The following is an 18553-nucleotide window of genomic DNA, read 5'->3' on the forward strand; positions in this document are numbered from 1 at the left end:
CAAGGGGAGAAAGATGGGGGGTCGGAGGGGGAAAGAGAGGTCGGAGGGGGGAGAGAGGTGGGGGGGGGAAGAGAGAGGTCGCGGGGAGAAAGAGGTCAGGGGGAGAGAGAGGTCGGGGGGGAGAGAGAGAGAGAAGTTGGGGGGGAAAGAGAGGTCGGGGTGAGAGAGAAGGGCTTGGGGGAGAGAGAGGGGCCGGGCGGAGAGAGAGGCACCGGGGCAAGAAAGAGAAGGGGCGGTCAGGGGCAGAAGACAAAGGGGTAAGGAGGAGAGAGAGGGAAGGGTCGGGGGGGAGAGAGAGCGAGGGATTAGGGGGAGAGAGGGTTCAGGGGAGAGAGAGAGGGGTCAGAGGGAGCGAGAAGGGGGTCGGGCGGAGAGAGAGATTGGGGTCAGGGGGAGAGAGAGTCAGGGAAAGAGGGGTCAGGGAGAGAGAGTGGGGTCAGGGGAGAGGGAGCGGGGTCACGGGAGAGAGAAAGAGGGGTCAAGGAGAGAGAGTGAGCGGGGTCAGAAGGAGAGAGGGAGGTTGGATAAAGAGCGAGGGGTAAGAGGGAACGAGGGGGATCAGGGGAAGGGAGAGAGGGGTTTGGAGGGAGAGAGAGGGGTCTGGAGAAGAGAGAGGGGGGTCGGGGGGAGAGAGGGGGATTGGGAGTAGAGAGGGGGATCGGGGTGAGAGGGGGATCGGGGGGAGACTTCCGATTGAGGAACATCCCAGTGGTTTGCTTAGCCCTTTTCCTGAATGATTAAACGTTTTTTGAACAGCACAACAGAGTGGGAACCTTTGCTCCTCTCTCACGCAAGTTCCTTCTCAGAGTGTGGCTAGGTACGAGACAGACAGACATACCGAGATGAGGAAGACTTTGACCCCCTGGTCCTCAGCATCCATGGCTGTGATGCGTATGCTCTTCTCACTGGCTTTGTCAATCTGCATCTGGGCCCACAGCTTAGTGTTGAGGATCAGGCGCAGGCTGCCCTGGGTCCGCATCACTGCCAACACAAAACATACAGCCCTGTAACAGCATCAGGGCTTCATGTACATTCCCAGTCAACCCCCACCCACCACCCTATACACACACACAGCACCCCCCACACATAGCACCCCCCACACACACAGCCCCCCCATGCGCATCCCCCCACACACACAATGCCAGGCCTTATCTCCCCCTCACCCACCCACAACCACTCCCTTCTCTTTTTCAACAGTGCCATGGGATCTTTAATAGGCTAAATAGCCTTTGGGTCCTTGGTTCAATGTCTCATCTAAAGACAAAGCAGTGCTCTCCCACCACTGTAATGGAGGGTCAGCCTGGGCTGTTGACAATAAACCTGCTGCTGGTTTGGGCGAGTACTGCACTCCATCACTGCATTGGCTTCATATTCACATTGCAGTTGGTCCCAATTAAGTTTGGATATTATGATCTCTACTGTAAACGGAGAGCAGGTGGGAGGTCCTGCCACAGAGTTAGAGCAGAAGACCTCTGTGATAAATAACACTGCCGGTCTGGGCTGGGGGGTGGGGGGGAACTTAAAAACAATCAGAGAAACCTCAGCAGGATTTTGAATGTTTTCTAGAATACCTGCAGGATTGAGAAGATGGGAATTGTTTAAACTTCAAAGGAAGTAAGAACTCGCGCTTACAGGAAACTCAACATTTCTTAACTAACCCGCATAGGCAGGATCCCAGAGCCTGCCGTGTGTGTGAACTCATACCTAGCCTGGACTGCAACGTCCCATCCTCAGTAGACGCCATGTCATTGAGTCTAAGGAGACCTCGTCCTCTCTCTACCCAGGACTGTGAGGTCTTGTCAAACACAAAAAGCTTGCATTGCATCTGAAATCATAAGGAATATGTTGAAGTAAAGCAGATGGCATGTGTTCACACTCAGCATAGAACACCAGACACCCCATCCCAGAGGACAGACTTGGGAAGGCGGTTCTGTAAGTGGGAGCTGTTCGTAGTGAAATATAAAAAGTACATTTTGTTTGTAAGAATCTTTGTCTCCCACTTGTCTCTATGTACCTTTATCCTTCTCTCCCTCACTGCCTGCCTCTGTCCCTCTCTCCGTGTCTATTCCATGCCCGTGTGGTTTGTTCTGTCTGTGTCTTACTCTGTCCGTCTCTCTTTTATCAGTCTTTCTCTATGAATCTTTTCTTCTCTCCGTTTCCTCACTGCCCAATCCACCCCCTTCCGGTGGCCAAGCCTTCAGCCCCTCCCCCTCAGCCCCTTCCAGCCCCACCCCCTCAGCCCCTTCCAGCCCCTCCCCCTCAGCCCCTTCCAGCCCCTCCCCCTCAGCCCCTTCCAGCCCCTCCCCCTCAGCCCCTTCCAGCCCCTCCCCCTCAGCCTCACCCAAAGTCACCTCCCATTTTGATTATTCCCAGCTCAACTATCCACAAAATTCAACTAATCCAGAACTCTACCGCCCGTACACTCACCCGCTCTATAAATTCCATACCCCGATCGAACCAGCCCTCGCCCCGGCTCCACTGCCTCCCTATCACAGAACGATTAACTTTCTCACCCTTGTCTACAAATCCAAAATTTGGGAACTCTGCCCCCGCCTTCCCCTTTTTCAGATCATGTCTGAAGATCATCCTCTTCATACAAGTTGCTGTTGTTGCTTCACCCTCCTCTCAGTCGGTCTTTAAATCCCACCTGAAATCAATCGCTTTGACTGTACCGTGGTTATCTCCCCCTCCTTCCTAATCAACGTGTGATCCCATCTCTCTGGAATGTTCTGTGACACGTAAATGCAAGTTGTTGTTAACATTTAAAAATACTGCCTACAAAATACAGTTACTACACTTTATAGTAAATCTTGTGAAGTATTTTGAGATATTCTCCTGGCGTGAAAGTCATAATATCAAATGCAAGGATTATTAAAACATAAAGGAATCACTTTAGGGGTTATGGGAAGAAGGCTGTTAAACAGAACTGAATGAATTGTTCTTTCAAAGTCAGCACTGACAAGAATGGCTGAATGGCCTACAGTGCTCCAGGTGTCCACGGTTCTACAACAGAGAATCTTAAATATTTCACCTCAGTATTTTCTGAAGTTTGGACAATAGTAATACTAGTAATAACAGAAGTATATTCTGTAAAGCACTTTGAGTCGTGTAGAAGATGTGAAAAGCTCTATATCAAATGCAAGGATTATTATCATTATTATTATAAGAGAATCTCTCTCCCATACACACAATTTCATTCTATTAGATCATGGCTGGTCTGTACCTCAACTCCAATTACCTGTCCTTGCCCCTAACCCTTGATAACCTGATCTAACAAATATCTGTCCACCTCAGTCTTGAAAACGTGAATGGATTCAGCATCCCCCACCTTTTGGGGGAGAGGGTTCCAGATTTCAACTAGCCTTTGGATGAAAAAATGCCACTGATTTCACCCCGAAATGGCCTGGCTCTAATTTTAAGATGATGCCTCTTGTTCTGGATTCCCCACCAGAGGAAATAGTTGCTCTGTCGCTGCCCTATCCAATCCCTTTATTATTTTAAACACCTCAAGCAGACCAGCCTCAACTCAAGGGAATACGATACAAACCCTGTGTGGGGGGGCCGCCCCGTGTGAGGGGCTATATAAGTACCGGTCTGCCATCCACTACCATCCATAAAATCCAAATCATTCAGAACTCTGCGCCCGCATTCTCATCCGCACGAAACTCCGCTCCCCGATCACCCCAGTCCTTGCCAGACTGCACTGGCTATCCCAGAGAGGATCGACTTCAAGGTCCTCACCCTTGTATTCAAGTCCCTGCACTCCTCTGCACCCCCCGACCTCTCTGACCTCTCTCCTCACAACAGTACCCATTGCCTTCGTTCAGAACATAACATGTAGGAACAGGAGGAGGCCATTCGGCCCTTCGAGCCTGCCCCGCCATTCAATCACGGCTGATTTAATCTAACTCCAGCTAATAGCCTGACCCCGCCTCATCCCCATATCCCTTAATCCCTTTTGCAATGCGAAACATATCTATCTCAGTCTTGAATATGTTCAAGGACTGAGCGTCAACAGCCCTTTGGGATAGTGAGTTCCATCCATTCACTGCCCTTTGAGTGAAGAAGTTCTTCCTCAACTCAGTGCGAAAGGGCTGCCTCTGATTTTAAGGTTGTGACCCCTGGTTTTAGTTTCTCCAACCGGGGAAACAATCTCCCACTATCTACTCTATCATTGCCCTTTGATGATCTTATAGGTTTCTATAAGATCACCTCTAATTCTTCTGCATTCTAGAGAATATAGGCCCAAATTGGTCAACTTATCCTCGTAACTCAACCCCTTCATCCCTGGTACTAACCCAGTAAATCTATCCTGGACCCCCTCTAAGGCAAGTACATCCTTCCTTAAATAAGGAGACCAAAACTGCACACAGTATTCCAGGTGTGGTCTCACAGGGCCCTATACAGTTGCAGCGAGACTTCCCTACTCTTATACTCTAATCCTTTCGTAATGAACGCTAACACACCGTTCGCCTTCCTAATTGCTGCTGCACCTGCAGACTAACTTTCTGTGATTGGTGTACAAGGACACCCGAGTCCCTCTGGACGCCAACACATTCCAATCTCTCCCCTTCTAAAAAATAACCCGTTCTCCTGTTTTTGCTCCCGAGGTGGATGACTTCGCACTTCCCTACGTTATAATTCATCTGCCACCTACCTGCCCAATCACCTATCTATGTTTTGCTGCATTTTTTTAATGTCGTCCTCTGTGTTGACACTTCCTCCTAGTTTTGTGTCATCCACAAATTTAGATATATTAACTTCGATGTCCTTGTTTGTGCGCGCGCAAACAAACAAAAAAAAAACCTTTGCGGCCACCCAGGGACCACCATGGTCCTGTTGGGTTGGCTGCCCCAGCCCATGGGCTAGTGCCATCCACCTGACCGCTTTCTCCCTGTCCCCGCATGCGCATTATGGCTGCCGCTCTGCCCCCTCACCCCCTCCCTCCCAACCCTCTCCTCTCTCCTCCCAAACCCCAAACCCTCCCCCCTCTGCATCTCTCCCGCTCTGTCCTCCTCTCTCTCCGTCCCTCTCGCCTTCTATCCCCACTTGACTCTCCCACAACCTCCCTCTGTTCCACCCTGGGAACCCTCCGCCGGGCTCACCGCGGCACTCGCCGTTGGCTGTCCAGCAGCAGCCACACCGACTGCCCCATTCCCCACCACACTCGCCAGCCACCCCGGACACAGACCCGGGGAGCCAACCTCACCTCCCTCATCCCCATTCTCCCCACCCCTGGCCCACAGCCCGGACCCCCCTCCCTCCCCACACACCCTTCTGTCAACCGCTCCCTCCACTTCGGACTACAAAACGTCTGCTCCCTCTGTAACAAGGCCCTGGTCATCAACGATCTCATCCTTGATGAGAGCGTTGACATTATGGCCTTAACGGAAACCTTCCCCCTCACGGAGGCTACACCACGCACTACACCTCCCACCACATCCCTCACCCCAACCGCCGCGGCGGTGTGTACCCTTATCTCAAGGACACCACTTGCCCTCTCCCCCTACTCCTCTGGCTCTTTCCCCTCTTTTGAGCACCTCACCCTCTCCCACCCCTCCTTCCTCTCACTCAAAATCCTCCTCCTCTACCGGCCCCTAAAACCTCTCCCACCTTCATCTCCGATATTTCTACCCTACTAACATCTCTCTGCCTCTGCTCTGATCGCCTCATCATCCTGGGCGACTTCAACCTGCACTTCACCCCCTCCTGCTCCATCTCCTCGGACTTCTCCTCCCTGTTCTCCTCACTCAACCTCTCCCTCCACATCAACTCCGCCACTCACAGTCACGGCCACCCACTCGATTTGGTGATCACCCGGGGCCTCAGTGTCACCATTACCAACAAGGCCGTCTCCGATCACCACTTCATCTCCTTCACCACCTCCACCCCCCCTCCACACCTCCACCAGACCCACCACCATCTTCTACCACCTCTGGAAGAAGTTACCCCCACAATCCGTAACTACTGCCTTGGAGTCCTCTGAACTCCTTCCCTATGGCCTTCATCCCTCACTGACCCCTCTTCTGCTCTCACCCTCCTCCACAACACCCTCTCCTCCACACTCAATACTCTTGCCCCCATCACCTCCCGTACTGTCTCCTACTCTCGCTCCTCCCCCTGGTTCACCACCCACCTCCGCTCACTGAAGAGCCAGGTGCGGGCCGATGTCACCAATGACATCCTGACCATCTGTGACCAGAGCTCCCTCTGCCTCCTCATCCTCCTCGACCTATCGGCAGCATTCGATACGGTCGACCACGCTATCCTCCTCCACCACTTGTCCTCCCACCTCAACCTTCAAGGCCCTGTCCTTGAGTGGTTTAGGTCGTACCTCTCCCACCGTCTTCACTTTGTTTCCACAAATGGCTTTTCCTCCACCCCCCGCACTGTCTCGTGCGGTGTCCCTCAGGGCTCTGTCCTCGGTCCCCCCCTCTTCACCCTCTATATGCTCCCCCTGTGGTGACATCATCCGTAGACATGGAGTTAACTTCCACACGTATGTGGATGACACCCAACTCTACCTTTCCTCCTCTACCCTCAACTCCACGACTTAATAATGTTCCTAGCTAGCTTACCCTCATACTCCTTTTTCACGCTCTTAATGAGTTTAGTTTCATTTTGCTGGTTACCTCCGGGTCTGGCTTCCTCCGCGTCCCCCGAGTCTTCCGCTCCACCCTCGGCGGCCGTGCTTTCAGCGACTATGCCCCGAGGCTCTGGAACTCCCTTCCTCATCCCGTCGCCTCGCTCCCTCTCTTCCCATTTTCAGGTCTCACCTTCCTCCCCCTCCCCCCCGGCTCCTCCCCCTGGCTCCTCCCCCGGCTCCTCCCCCTGGCTCCTCCCCTGGCTCCTCCCCCTAGGCTCCTCCCCCCAGCTCCACCCCCCTCCCCCTCCTCCCCCCGGCTCCTCCCCCTCCCCCCAGCACCTCCCCTCCCCCCAGCTCCTCCCCTTCCGCCCCGCTCCTCCCCCTGGCTCCTCCCCTCCCCCCAGCTCCTCCCCTCCCCCCCCCCCGCTCCTCCCCTTCCCCCCCAGCTCCTCCCCCTCCCCCCGGCTCCTCCCCCTCCCCTTGGCTCAGCCCCGGGATCCGTTACTGTGAAGCGCTCTGAGACGCCGTTCGGCGTGGAGGGCACTATATAAATTCAAGTTGTTGTTGTTGCTGCAAGTTGTTGTTGTATTCCCGGTCAGTGGTCCTCTCCTACCACCCTCCCCGGCTCCTCGCCTTCCTGGACCTCCCTCTGTGGCACACATCGCTAAGTGTCTGACAACAGCCACCCTGACTGCCCAGCCCACATTTTCACCACAAAGCCCACTGATCCCAGCTCCCGAGCATAAACCTCTCTTCCCTCATCCACATCCCCACCCTTCTTGTCAATCCTCCCTCGTCCTGCATATTCCTCTGTTGCCTGTCCCCTCCACTTTGCTCTGCAAACTGACTGTTCTCTTCCAACAAAGCCCTGTCCACAGATCACTTTCCTGACGAAAACATTGACATTTTTGCTCTCACTGAAACCTGTGTCACTCTCGGCAACACCTTCCTCCTCACTGAGGCAATCCCACTTGGTTTCACCTATCACAACCCAACCGAACCATCGTGGCAGTGGTGTAACTCTCATCTCCAGGTCTCAGGAACCTTTTCCTCCTTTGAGCACCTCAATCTTTTATCATCCCTCCAATCTCTCCCTAAACTTTCTCCTTATCTATCGTTTCCCCCAAACCCTCCAGCTCCTTTCTCACCAACATCTCCACCTTCTAACTTCCCTGACTCTGCTCCGACACCTCCTCTTCTTGGGTGACTTTAACCTTCATTTCTCTTTGATTTCTCCTCCCTTCTCTCAATCAATCCTTCCACATTAATTCCGCCACCCAACCTCACGGTCACCCCCTTGCTGATGAGCCAACGCCTCTCGGACATCACCTTCATCCACAAAGGCATCTTAGACCAGTACTTCATTTCCCTTAACTCCTCCATCCCACTCCCCACCAACCAACCTACTTCCTTCTGCACCGACAGAAGCATAATCACGCCCATTCCCTCTCTGTTGAAGTCAGATCATTTGAACCCCTGCCCCTCTGACCCAATTCCCACAATGACCTTACATCCTTGGTCACTGTCCTTCATAACATCCTCAATAATGTCCTCAACACCCTCGAACCCATCACCTCCCTCTTCCTTCCGTTGTTGCCCTGGTACACCAGCCATCTCCGCTCCCTCAAGTCACAGGTAGGTGCCGCTGAATTTACCTGGCTCAAATCCAACACAATGGCCCAACAGTTGGATTTGGCTGGATTGCATCAAAGCTCTGCCCTCATCTCAGCCAAATCGCTCGATCATCTACTCCAGGATCAACTTGGAGATCAAGGACAACCCCAAGTTTCTTATCTCCACCACCAATCACCACCAAATGCGAGATGATCTCTCTCTCAAGTCCAAAATGGAGAGGATCCGCTCTGCTGCCTCTGCCTTTGCTGCTGCCACCCCCTCGCCTCCGGCCTCCACATAGACAATATCTTTTTCATCCCTATCTTTTGCACGTGTTCCCTACCATCCTGACTCCCTAGCATCACCTTCATGCCCTTCCTGCTAACAGACATCATCAACTTCTCTATCCACTGGTACAGGTATTAAAACCCTTCTAAACTGTCATCACTCCCATCCTCAAAAAACCTCTACACATCCTATCCCGGCTCCCTAACTACCGTCCTCCCTATCCAACCTCCCTTTCCTCTCCAAGGTACTTGAATGAGTCGTTGCTTCCCAGATTTTCTCTTTCCTTTCCCTTCAGTGAAATCCCCCAAACCAGATTGCATGCTGCCCACACCCTGGTCAAAATCACAAATGATATTCTTTCTATCTGTGATCAGAGCACTCTCTGCCTTTTCATCCTTCTTGACCTCTTTGCGACATTGTCAATCACAGTATCCTTCGCAGCCTCTCCTCTCAGCTCCACCTTCACATTCTGTCCCTTTTTGGTTTCATTCTGACCCTATCCCAGCATCTTCACTTTGTATCTGTCAAGGGATTCTTCTCCCGCCTCACACCATCATGTGCAGCGTTCCTCAGGGCTCTATCCTTGGTCCTCTCTTTCATATCTACATGCTCCCGCTCAGTGATGTCATCCGCAGGCATGGGATTAACTTCCACATGTATGAGGATGACACCAACTCTTTCTCTCCACTCCCCGTCAACCAATCTACGTCCTTTTGCACCGACAGAAAATAATCGTGCCCATTCCCTCTCTGTTGAATTCATCATCTGAACTCCTGCCCCTCTGACCCACTTCCCGCAACGACCTTACATCGTTGGTCACCGTCCTTCACTGTAATCCTGACCAATTGACAACAGACATCCAAATCCTGGAGTCAACTTTCTCTAGCTGAATCTTGCTGATTGCTGATTAGCCACCGACAGTGCCTTCTCACTTCAGGCACAGCAGGATCAGTCTACATGGATGCACTCTCCACTTCTCCATTCAAGTACAGAACCTCAGTGACTTTAAACCCCACATCCGTGCCCTGACCGCTCAGCTTTACCCCACCTCCATAACATTGTCCGTCTCCACCACTGCCTCCCTTCGGGCTGCGAGCCCCATGCTTTCATCATATTCAGCCTTGACAATACAACTTCCTGCTTGCCGGACTTCCCAGCTCTTCTCTCAACAAGCTGTAGCCTATCCAGAACTCTGCAGCTCATGCCATCTCCTGCACTAGGCCTCACAAGCCTTTCGACCCATCCTCACCCAGCTCCACTGGCTCCCCATTCCCCAGGGGATGGAGTTTAAGATGTTTGTCCTCACTTGACTGTGCAGCGCCTTAGATGTACTCCTGAAGTTAAATGCGCAATATAAATGCAATTTGTTGTTGTTGACAAAATATCTGTGAAGTGTAGTGACTGTGATTTGTAAGCGAATGCACCAGTTAACTTACAGGCAGCAATGTGCCACAAACAGCCATTCAGCATTAGTGCCAGAATCAAGGTTTCAAACACGTACCTGCAGTACGTTACTCTCCGCCTCCTCCCCAGTGATAACTTCCACCTTTTCTAACAAGCATTTCTTAGCCGTTGCTTTAGTATAAGCAGCTGCAGATTCCTCCAGTGATTCAGTCACGCTGTTTACTGCTAATAAATAGGAGTAGTCAGTTCACAACAGTGTTACACCAAAACAAAGGTCTTAAGGTATCATCCACATACATGCGAAATGGACCCGGTGTCTACGGATGATGTCACCAAGGGGAGCATATAGATGGTGAAAAGGAGATGGAGGATGGAACCCTGAGGTGAGACAGGGGAAAGAAAGGAAGGTGGAGAAATGAGCAGGAATGGGGCAGGCAGTGGTGATGTGGATGATGACGTTGGCAGTGAGAAATAAGTAGGTCCGCTATGCACATACACAACACGCAAGTTGCAGAGTGCATCCCTTCATAAGCAATTTCACATCTGTGTGTTAGAATGAGGATACACTGCAAAATAAAACATACATACTTACAGTACACAGTGCTAAATCACACCGCAAAATGAAGAGTTTGAAAGCTGCAAAAAGCCTTACCTTTCTCAGGAGTAGCTTCCTGTGATGAGGGCTCAGTCACTGATCCAGCTGCAACAGCCACACTTTCTCCAAATACTTGGTCTTTGCTCCCTTCACTGCTCAAGTCACTTGAGCGTGGCGGACTCTGCAAAACCAAGCCCTCAGTTAGTTGAGCTTAGTTGAGGCACATTGTGATATCAAATGCAAGGATTATTATTGCTTGATCACCGCTCTCCTGTGTAATTATTTTATTTTCCATTTTAATGCACTAGAATGATCATTGGACTGAACTTTACTTATACTCACTGCACGTGTTAAACTGCAGACAGTTTTAAAAATAAAATAAATAAATTCCATTCCCAAAATAAATCTGCTCCGGGCGTTAATGTTCTGCCACTCATTACATCATCACCACCATCGCATCATCACCATCATCGCTTCATCACCATCACATCATCACCATTACATTATCACATCATCACCATCATCACCATCATCACCACCATCACCATCATCACATCATCACCACATCATCACCATTATCATCACCATCATCACATCATCATCATCACCACCATCATCATCACATCATCACCATCACATCACCATCATCACCACATCATCACCATCATCATCACCATCATCACATCATCTTCATCACCACCATCATCATCACCACCATCATCACCACCATCACCTCATCCATAAATAAAAGCAATGACAACAACAACAACAGAATTACATGTATAGAGCGCCTTTTACGTCGGGAGGACGTCTCAAGGTGCTGGACAGTCAAGAGTCAGGATCCGAGCATGGGGAGGGGTGGTGTAGGGGTGAGGGAAGGCAGAGAGGTGGGAGGGAGACCAAAGGCACGGTCGAAGAGGAGGGTCTTGAGACCGGCCTTGAAGGAGGCGAGGGAGGAAGCGAGGCAACGGGACGCGGCATGGAGTTCCAGAGTGTGGGGCAAAGAGGTTGAAAGCCCGGCCACCGATGGTAGGGTGGGTCGGGCGGGAGACATGGAGCAGCCGGAGCCCGATGGACGGAGGGAGCGGGCAGGTTGGTACGGAGTCAGCAAGTCAGAGAGGTAGGAGGGGGCAAGGCCATGGATGGCCTTAAAGGTGAGGATGAGGATCTTGAACTCGATCCTCTGGGGGATAGGGAGCCAGTGGAGTCGGGCAAAGGTGGGAGTGATGGGGTCACGGAGGCTGGTGCATGACATTACACGAGCTGCAGAGCTTTGGATGATCTGCAGCTTGTGAAGGGAAGAGTTGGGAAGGCCGATGAGGAGGGAGTTTCCATAATCGAGCCTTGAGGTGACGAATGTGTGGGTGAGGGTTTGGGGGCCTGAGGGGTGAGGCAGTGGCGGAGTCTGGCAATGTTGCGGCGGTGGTGGTAGGCAGTGCCGGTCATGGTGTGGATGTGGGGGAGAAAGGACAGTTCGGGGTCAAACAAGACCCCCAGGTTCCTGACTGGCTCAGTGAGGTTGAGTGTGCAGCCGTGGAGGCTGTTGCTGCCAGTGCCCGAGGTGCGGAGGCGCTGGCATGAGCCAATCAGGAGGGCCTCGGTCTTGCTGACGTTGAGTTGGAGAAAGTTGTCCATCATCCAGGACTTGATGTCGGACAGGCAGTCGGTCAGGACCCCAGTAGTCCTGGAGTTCAGGGTGGAGGCAGAGAAATAAAGTTGTGTGTCATCCGCATATATGTGGAAATTTCCCCCATGTCTGTGGACGATGTCACCAAGAAAGAGCATGTAGAGGGTGAAGAGGAGGGGACAGAGGTCAGAGCCCTGAGGAACACCGCACAAGACGGTGCGGAGGCTGGAGGAGAAGCCGTTTGCAGAGACGAAGTGGAGGTGGTGTGAAAGGTAGGACCTGAACCAGTCAAGAACAGAACCTTGAAGGTTGAGGTGGGAGGAGAGGCGGTGGAGGAGGATTGAGTAGTCCACAGTATCAAAGGCAGCGGAGAGGTCAAGGAGGTCAAGGAGGCAGAGGGAGCCCTGGTCAGGATGTCATTTGTGACCTTGACCAGAGCAGTTTCCGTGCTGTGGGCAGCACAGAAACCCGATTGGAGGGGTTCATGGAGGGAGTGGGAGGAGAGGAAAGAGCGAAGCACGGAGGCAACGGCTCTCTTAAGGACCTTAATAATAATAATAATAATCCTTGCATTTGATATAGCGCTTTTCACGTCGGGAGGACGTCCCAAAGCGCTTCACAGAACACACTGTAAAGTGAATTGACTGCATATTTGTGGGCGAACGCGGCAGCCAATTGCGCACAGCAATGTCCCACAAACAGTCATAGAATGAAAATAACCAATTTATTATTGTTTTTGGTTTTGGAGGATTATTATTAGGCTCTGTGTGGAGTAAGGAAACTTACTTGGATCGGAAAGGGAGATTTGAGATGGACCGGTAGCTGGATAGCTGTGATGGGTCAAGGGAAGGTTTCTTCAAGGTATGTGTGATAATGGCTGTTTTGAGGGGGGAAGGAACAGTGCCAGATGACAGGGAGAGGTTGATGATGTCGGTGAGTAGTGGGGCAACAACAACAATAAGATTCCATTTATAGAGCGCCTTTCACGTCGGGAGGATGTCCTAAGGCGCTGAAAAGGAGGCAAGGAGGTAGAGCTGGGATTTAAGGAGAGGGGTGGGGATGGGGTCCAGGGAGCAGGACAGAGGAGGGAGTTGACAGGTTCAAAGGTGTGGAAAGAGGGATGGGTAGTGGTCGGAGTGTGGGGTGGGGGTAGAGAGCGGGTGGAAGTTGGGAGGGCAGTGGCAGCTGAGCGGATTCCTTCAATTTTGGACTCGAGTAAGTACAGCATTTCCTCACATGAGAGTCGGAGGAAAGAATCTGTGAGGCGTGGCAGTGAGGGCGGAGGAGCCAGTTGGTGGTGGAGAACAGGAGCATGGGATTGCCTTTCGCCTCCAGGATTAACCTGGAATAGAAGGCCGATTTGGCCGAGACAAGAGTGGAGGGGTGGGTTTGGATGAGGTCCAGTCAGGTGTGCCGGTGGACCGTTAGGCCGGATTTGAGCCAAGTGCGTTCGGCCGCCCGCACCTGGCCCTTAAGCAAGCGGCCGTGGCTGGCGAACCAGGGTGAGGATCAGGAATAAAAGGCAGTTCAGGAGGTGAATGGGGCAAGGGCGTCGAGTGTGGTGGAGAGGGTGCTGTGAAGGAGAGTAAACGCAGAGGATGGGTTGGTGCGGGAGGTGGGCCAGAGGAGTTCAGAGGGCTCCAGGGCAGAGGAGAGGGATTGCGGGGAGATCTTCTTCCACGGATAGTAGAAGATGGTGGTAGGTTTGGAGGCAGTGGGGAGAGGGATATGGGAGGTGAGGGAGATGGTGGTCAGAGATGGCCTTGTCAGTGATGGTGAATCCGAGATGCTGAGGCCCTGGGTGATCACCAGGTCAAGCGGGTGACTGTGGGTTTGGGTAGCAGAGTGGATGTGGAGGGAGAGGTTGAGAGAGGAGATGGAGCAGGAGGGGGTGAAGTGGAGGTTGAAGTGGCCTAGGATGATGAGGCAGTTGGAGCAGAGGCAGAGGGAAGCAAAGAGAGTGGAGATGTCAGAGATGAAGGTGGGGGAAGGATTTTGGTGGGCGGTAAATTAGGAGAATTTTTAGTGAGAGACGAGAGCGATGGCAGAGGGTAAGGTGTTCAAAAGAGGGGAATGAACCAGCGGAGTAGGGGGATAGGGCAAGTGACGCCCTGGAGATGAGGGCAACACCAGTTGGGACATGGAGCTGTAGCTGGGTGGTGTGGCCTCAGTGAGGGGGAAGGTGTCACCTGGGGTGATCCAGGTTTCATTGAGGGCCATGATGTCAATGTTCTTATCGAGGATGCGATCACTGATGGCAGATGGAGCGGACATTTTGAAGTCCAATGCGGAGTGGACAGTTGGCAGGGGGATTTGTGGGATGGGAGCGGGTAGTGGGTTGGTTGCGAGGGAGTGTGGGGATGCGGATGAGGGAGGTTAGCCCCCGGGTCTGGGTCCGGGGTGGCTTGCGGCAGTAGTGGGGAATGAGGCAGTCAGTGTGGCTGCTGCTGGACAGCCAGCGCCGACTGCCACAATGAGCCCGGCGGAGGATTCCCAGGCTGGAGCAGAGGAAGGCAGTGGGGGGGTCAAGCAGAGATAGAAGACGGGGAGGGCGGAGAGAAAGGACAGAGCGGGAGAGTTGAGGGAGATGGTGGTTAGAGATGGCCTTGTCAGTGATGGTGACATCTAAGATGCTGAGGCCCTGGGTGATCACCAGGTCGAGCGGGTGATCGTGGGTGTGGGTAGCAGAGTGGATGTGGAGGGAGAGGTTGAGAGAGGAGAGGGGAGAGAAGAAGTCTGAGGAGGTGGAGCAAGAGGGGGTGAAGTGGAGGTTGAAGTGGCCTAGGATGATGAAGCGGTCGGAGCAGAGGCAGAGGGAAGCAAAGAGAGTTGAGATGTCAGAGATGAAGGAGGGGGGCATTTGGGGGAAGGCCAGCTCGGGTCAGGGATGCGCTGGGACGAGAGGCGGCGGGTTTAGTGGGACATTGTCAGCCTGCAGGAGGCTGTGGGGGCTAGAGGTGGCACAGAGGTGGGAGGGCACTCATTGTGGTTAGCAATGAGCAGCCTGCAGGGGAAGGACAGGGGAGGGAGACAGACAGAGGATGACGAGCTGTCATCACAATGGGAGTTCACAAATTTTTTCCGAGTGTGTGTCTCACCAGTACCCTCTCACTCATGTTCTGCCCAAAGACAAACGTGGGGCTTCCCTCATTGCTCTCAGCATTCTCTGTGGAGGGTGGGCTACAAAACAAGCGAAACAAAAACTAATGTCACCGTTGTGATAAAATTCAGACAGTTCAACTCTAATTGTCACTAGAGTGGACATCAACCACCACGATTTCCAAACCCATTTTTCCTACATGAGAAATCATTCCCATCGCTCCCCTTCCTCCCTCGCTCCCTCCCAACGCATTTCAAAAGAGAAGTTTCTCCCAGTGCAGGATCCTGGCTGATAACCCTCCAGATTGATTCACTTCATGTGTGTTGTGGGATTCTGCTTTGTGTAAAATGGCTGCTGTGTTTGCCACGCTACCTTCCTGTGTCAACAGATTACCACCGTCACTTCCTGCTTTCACAAAAACAACAGCAACTTACATGTGTATAGTGCCTTTCCATAGGCACTATACAAATGTAATTTGTTGTTGTCATCGTCCCAGGAAGTGACATGATTCCCTACAGGCCCAGAAGTCCATTCTTCATTTTAGTACAACAACAACTTGTGCCCTCCACACTGGGCAGTGTCCCAGAGCACTTAGAAGGGGCCAGCACACTTACGCCAGATGCGCAGTCAAAACCTGTATACACACAGGGTGGGATTTTATGGATCCCAAACAAATGTTATAAGAAGGCTGTATGTACGCTGGATGAGACATTAATCTGAGGTCTCATCTGGATGTTAAAGATCCCATGGCACTTTTCAAAAAACGATAGAAGAGTTTGTCTCTCCCAGTGCCTGGCCAACAAACCCCAGATAAAATTGGTCACTCACTCCACAGCTGTTCGTGGAATGTTGCTATGTGCAAACTAGCTGCTGCATTTCTCCCACAAAATACACAGTCAATCCACTTTACAGTAAAGGGCTTTCAAACATATCAACAACGTGATAATGTCAAATGTAAGGATATCAAATGCGAGGAATATTATTATTACTACTTACCCTGTGGCACTTTGCTTGATATACTGGAGGAAGTAGTTGGTTGCTGGTGATATTTCTCCATCTGTAGACCCTCCCTTCACATCACTTGAAACATTATTGGCCTCCATAAACTGAAACACAACACATCACTAATGTCTCAGAAAATAGTGGTGTCTACCTCAACTGGTCTCGTCATCCTGTCACTGTTGGGATGTCCTCCTGACGTGAAAGGCGCTATACAAATGTAATTTTGCTGTTGTTGTTGCTGAAGTGCTGTTACACTATTTGCAGTGCTGATTTTGTATTTATTTCAAACACAGATTAGACAGTATCCTTTTAGGAAATAATATTATGGGATATAGTATATTGGTAGTTTGGGACATATGTCATCTGACCACCAGGAAGGTGGAAGGCGTACTAAATGGACCTTGGTCTTTTCTCATCTTTTCTTGTGTTCTTATGTTATGTTCTTATGTATCAAGCAGGTAAAGACCTCTGAGACGCTATCCTATGTGAAAGGTGATCATGTATCATAGAATCATACCGCACAGAAAGAGGCCATTCGGCTCATCGTGTCCGTGCCAGTTCTTTGAAAAGAACTTCCAATTCAACCCCACTCCCCCCGCTCTCTTCCCATAGCCCTGATCAACCCCACTCCCCCCGCTCTCTCCCCATAGCCCTGATCAACCCCACTCCCCCACTCTTTCCCCATAGTCCTGATCAACCCCACTCCCCCCACTCTTTCCCCATATCCTGCAAACTTGTCCTCCCCAAATAATTATCTACTTCTCTCTTAAAAGTTGTTATCGAATCGGCATTCCAATCCCAACAACTCGCTGTGTGAAAACATTTCTCCTCCCCCCCCCCCCCGTTTCTTTTAACAACTATTTTAAATCGGTGTCCTCGGGTTACCGATCCACCCGCCAGTGGGAATAGTGTCTCCTGTTCACCCTATCGAATCCCCTCATCATTTTGAAAACTTCCATTAAGTCTCCTCTTAACCTTCTCTGCTCCAAGGAGAATAACCCTCACTTCTCTCGCCTCTCCTGATCATTGAAGTCCCTCATTCCTGGTACCATCCTGGTCAATCTCCTTTGCACCCTCTCCAATGCCTTGACTTCTTTCCTAAAGTGTGGGGCCCAAAACTGAACACAGTCTCTACCTGAGCCCTCACCAGTGTTTTATATAAAGGTTCATCATAACTTCCTGACTTTTGTAGTCTATGCCCCTATTTAGAACAAATACAAATGGGAAAGGAAGGCATCCATATCTCCCTGGATGAAATAAGAAATTGGAATTAAAATAAAACAGAAAAGGAGGCTTATGATAAAAGAGGGGCAAAGGGATTGTATGAAAAAAGATTAACTGGTAACATAAAAGGAAACCCTAAAGTATTTTATAAGCATATTGATTACAACAATTTCAGACCATAACAGCTCACCTTCCCCTCCCCCTCTTCTGTGACCATCACCACATCATTTGGGTCCCAGACGCACCTTTCCTTCTGGTCGGCCTGTTTTGTTGCAATTTCTCCCCTCTTTGTTTTGCATCATTAACACCTCTTTAACCCATCATCCCCTGTCCTCTACCCCATTTTCTCCTTTGTCTTCCTTGCCCTGTCTCCCCCCTCTCTGTCAGCCCTTAAAAGCCTCTCCTTCCCAATGTGCTCCAGTTCTGATGAAGGGTCGTGGACCCAAAACATTGACTCACTTTCCTTTCTCCGTAGATGCTGCCTGACCTGCGACTCTGTTTTTGCTTATGATAAATGTCAGGTCCAAAATACAGACGATAATCAAATAGAATATAGGAAGTACAGAGGAGAATTCAAAAAGGACATAAGAGGCGCAAAGAGATTGTATGAGAAAAGATTAGCGGGTAACATAAAAGGGAACCCTAAGATATTTTATAAGCATATAAAGAATAAAAGGTTAGTCAAAGGTAGTGTGGGTCTAATTAGGGACCAAAGAGGAAATCTTCTTCTGGAGGCAAAGGGGATGGCTGACGTACTGAATGTATATGTGATCATATAGCAATTTATTAAATACAAATGTTTCTACCTTTGGCTCAAGATGTCATTATTTGGGCAGAGTAAAGCAGCCAAGGTTTTTTCAAGAAAACCATGTGATGTATACACAGGGGAGGAAACAGAGACAATTTTCAAATATTACATATATTATCCCAATATCCAAGTCCAAATCATTAACCATAAACGTGTACCACATGCTAGAAGGTCTTTGACTGATTTTTTCAAGTTTGCTCTTCTAAGAAGCCATCCATCCTAACTGCAATCCCAATCCCTGGCTCTATACCCATCCCATCTAGCAGCCTTCCTTTGCACATGTCCTTGACTAATTATTTTTAAAT

General features: G+C 50.9%; 1 protein-coding gene across 5 annotated transcripts in view; it reads right to left on the reverse strand.

Moving 5' to 3' along the window:
- The window catches only part of ranbp3b (RAN binding protein 3b), a 70748-nt gene that overhangs the window by 4688 nt on the left and 47507 nt on the right, over positions 1–18553 (reverse strand). For 4 of the 5 annotated variants that reach the window (XM_042342637.1, XM_042342635.1, XM_042342636.1 and 1 more), the window contains 6 exons: positions 16211–16320; positions 15213–15294; positions 10545–10668; positions 9990–10117; positions 1705–1825; positions 839–981 (listed from right to left, as the gene is read on the reverse strand). In XM_042342637.1, coding sequence (XP_042198571.1) covers positions 839–981; positions 1705–1825; positions 9990–10117; positions 10545–10668; positions 15213–15294; positions 16211–16320 — 708 coding nt within the window. The remainder of the gene's footprint in view (positions 1–838; positions 982–1704; positions 1826–9989; positions 10118–10544; positions 10669–15212; positions 15295–16210; positions 16321–18553) is intronic. The other variant, XM_042342634.1, reaches the window with a different exon arrangement.

Source organism: Callorhinchus milii, unplaced genomic scaffold, assembly GCF_018977255.1.
Source record: "Callorhinchus milii isolate IMCB2004 unplaced genomic scaffold, IMCB_Cmil_1.0 Scaffold21, whole genome shotgun sequence".
Taxonomy (NCBI): domain Eukaryota; kingdom Metazoa; phylum Chordata; class Chondrichthyes; order Chimaeriformes; family Callorhinchidae; genus Callorhinchus; species Callorhinchus milii.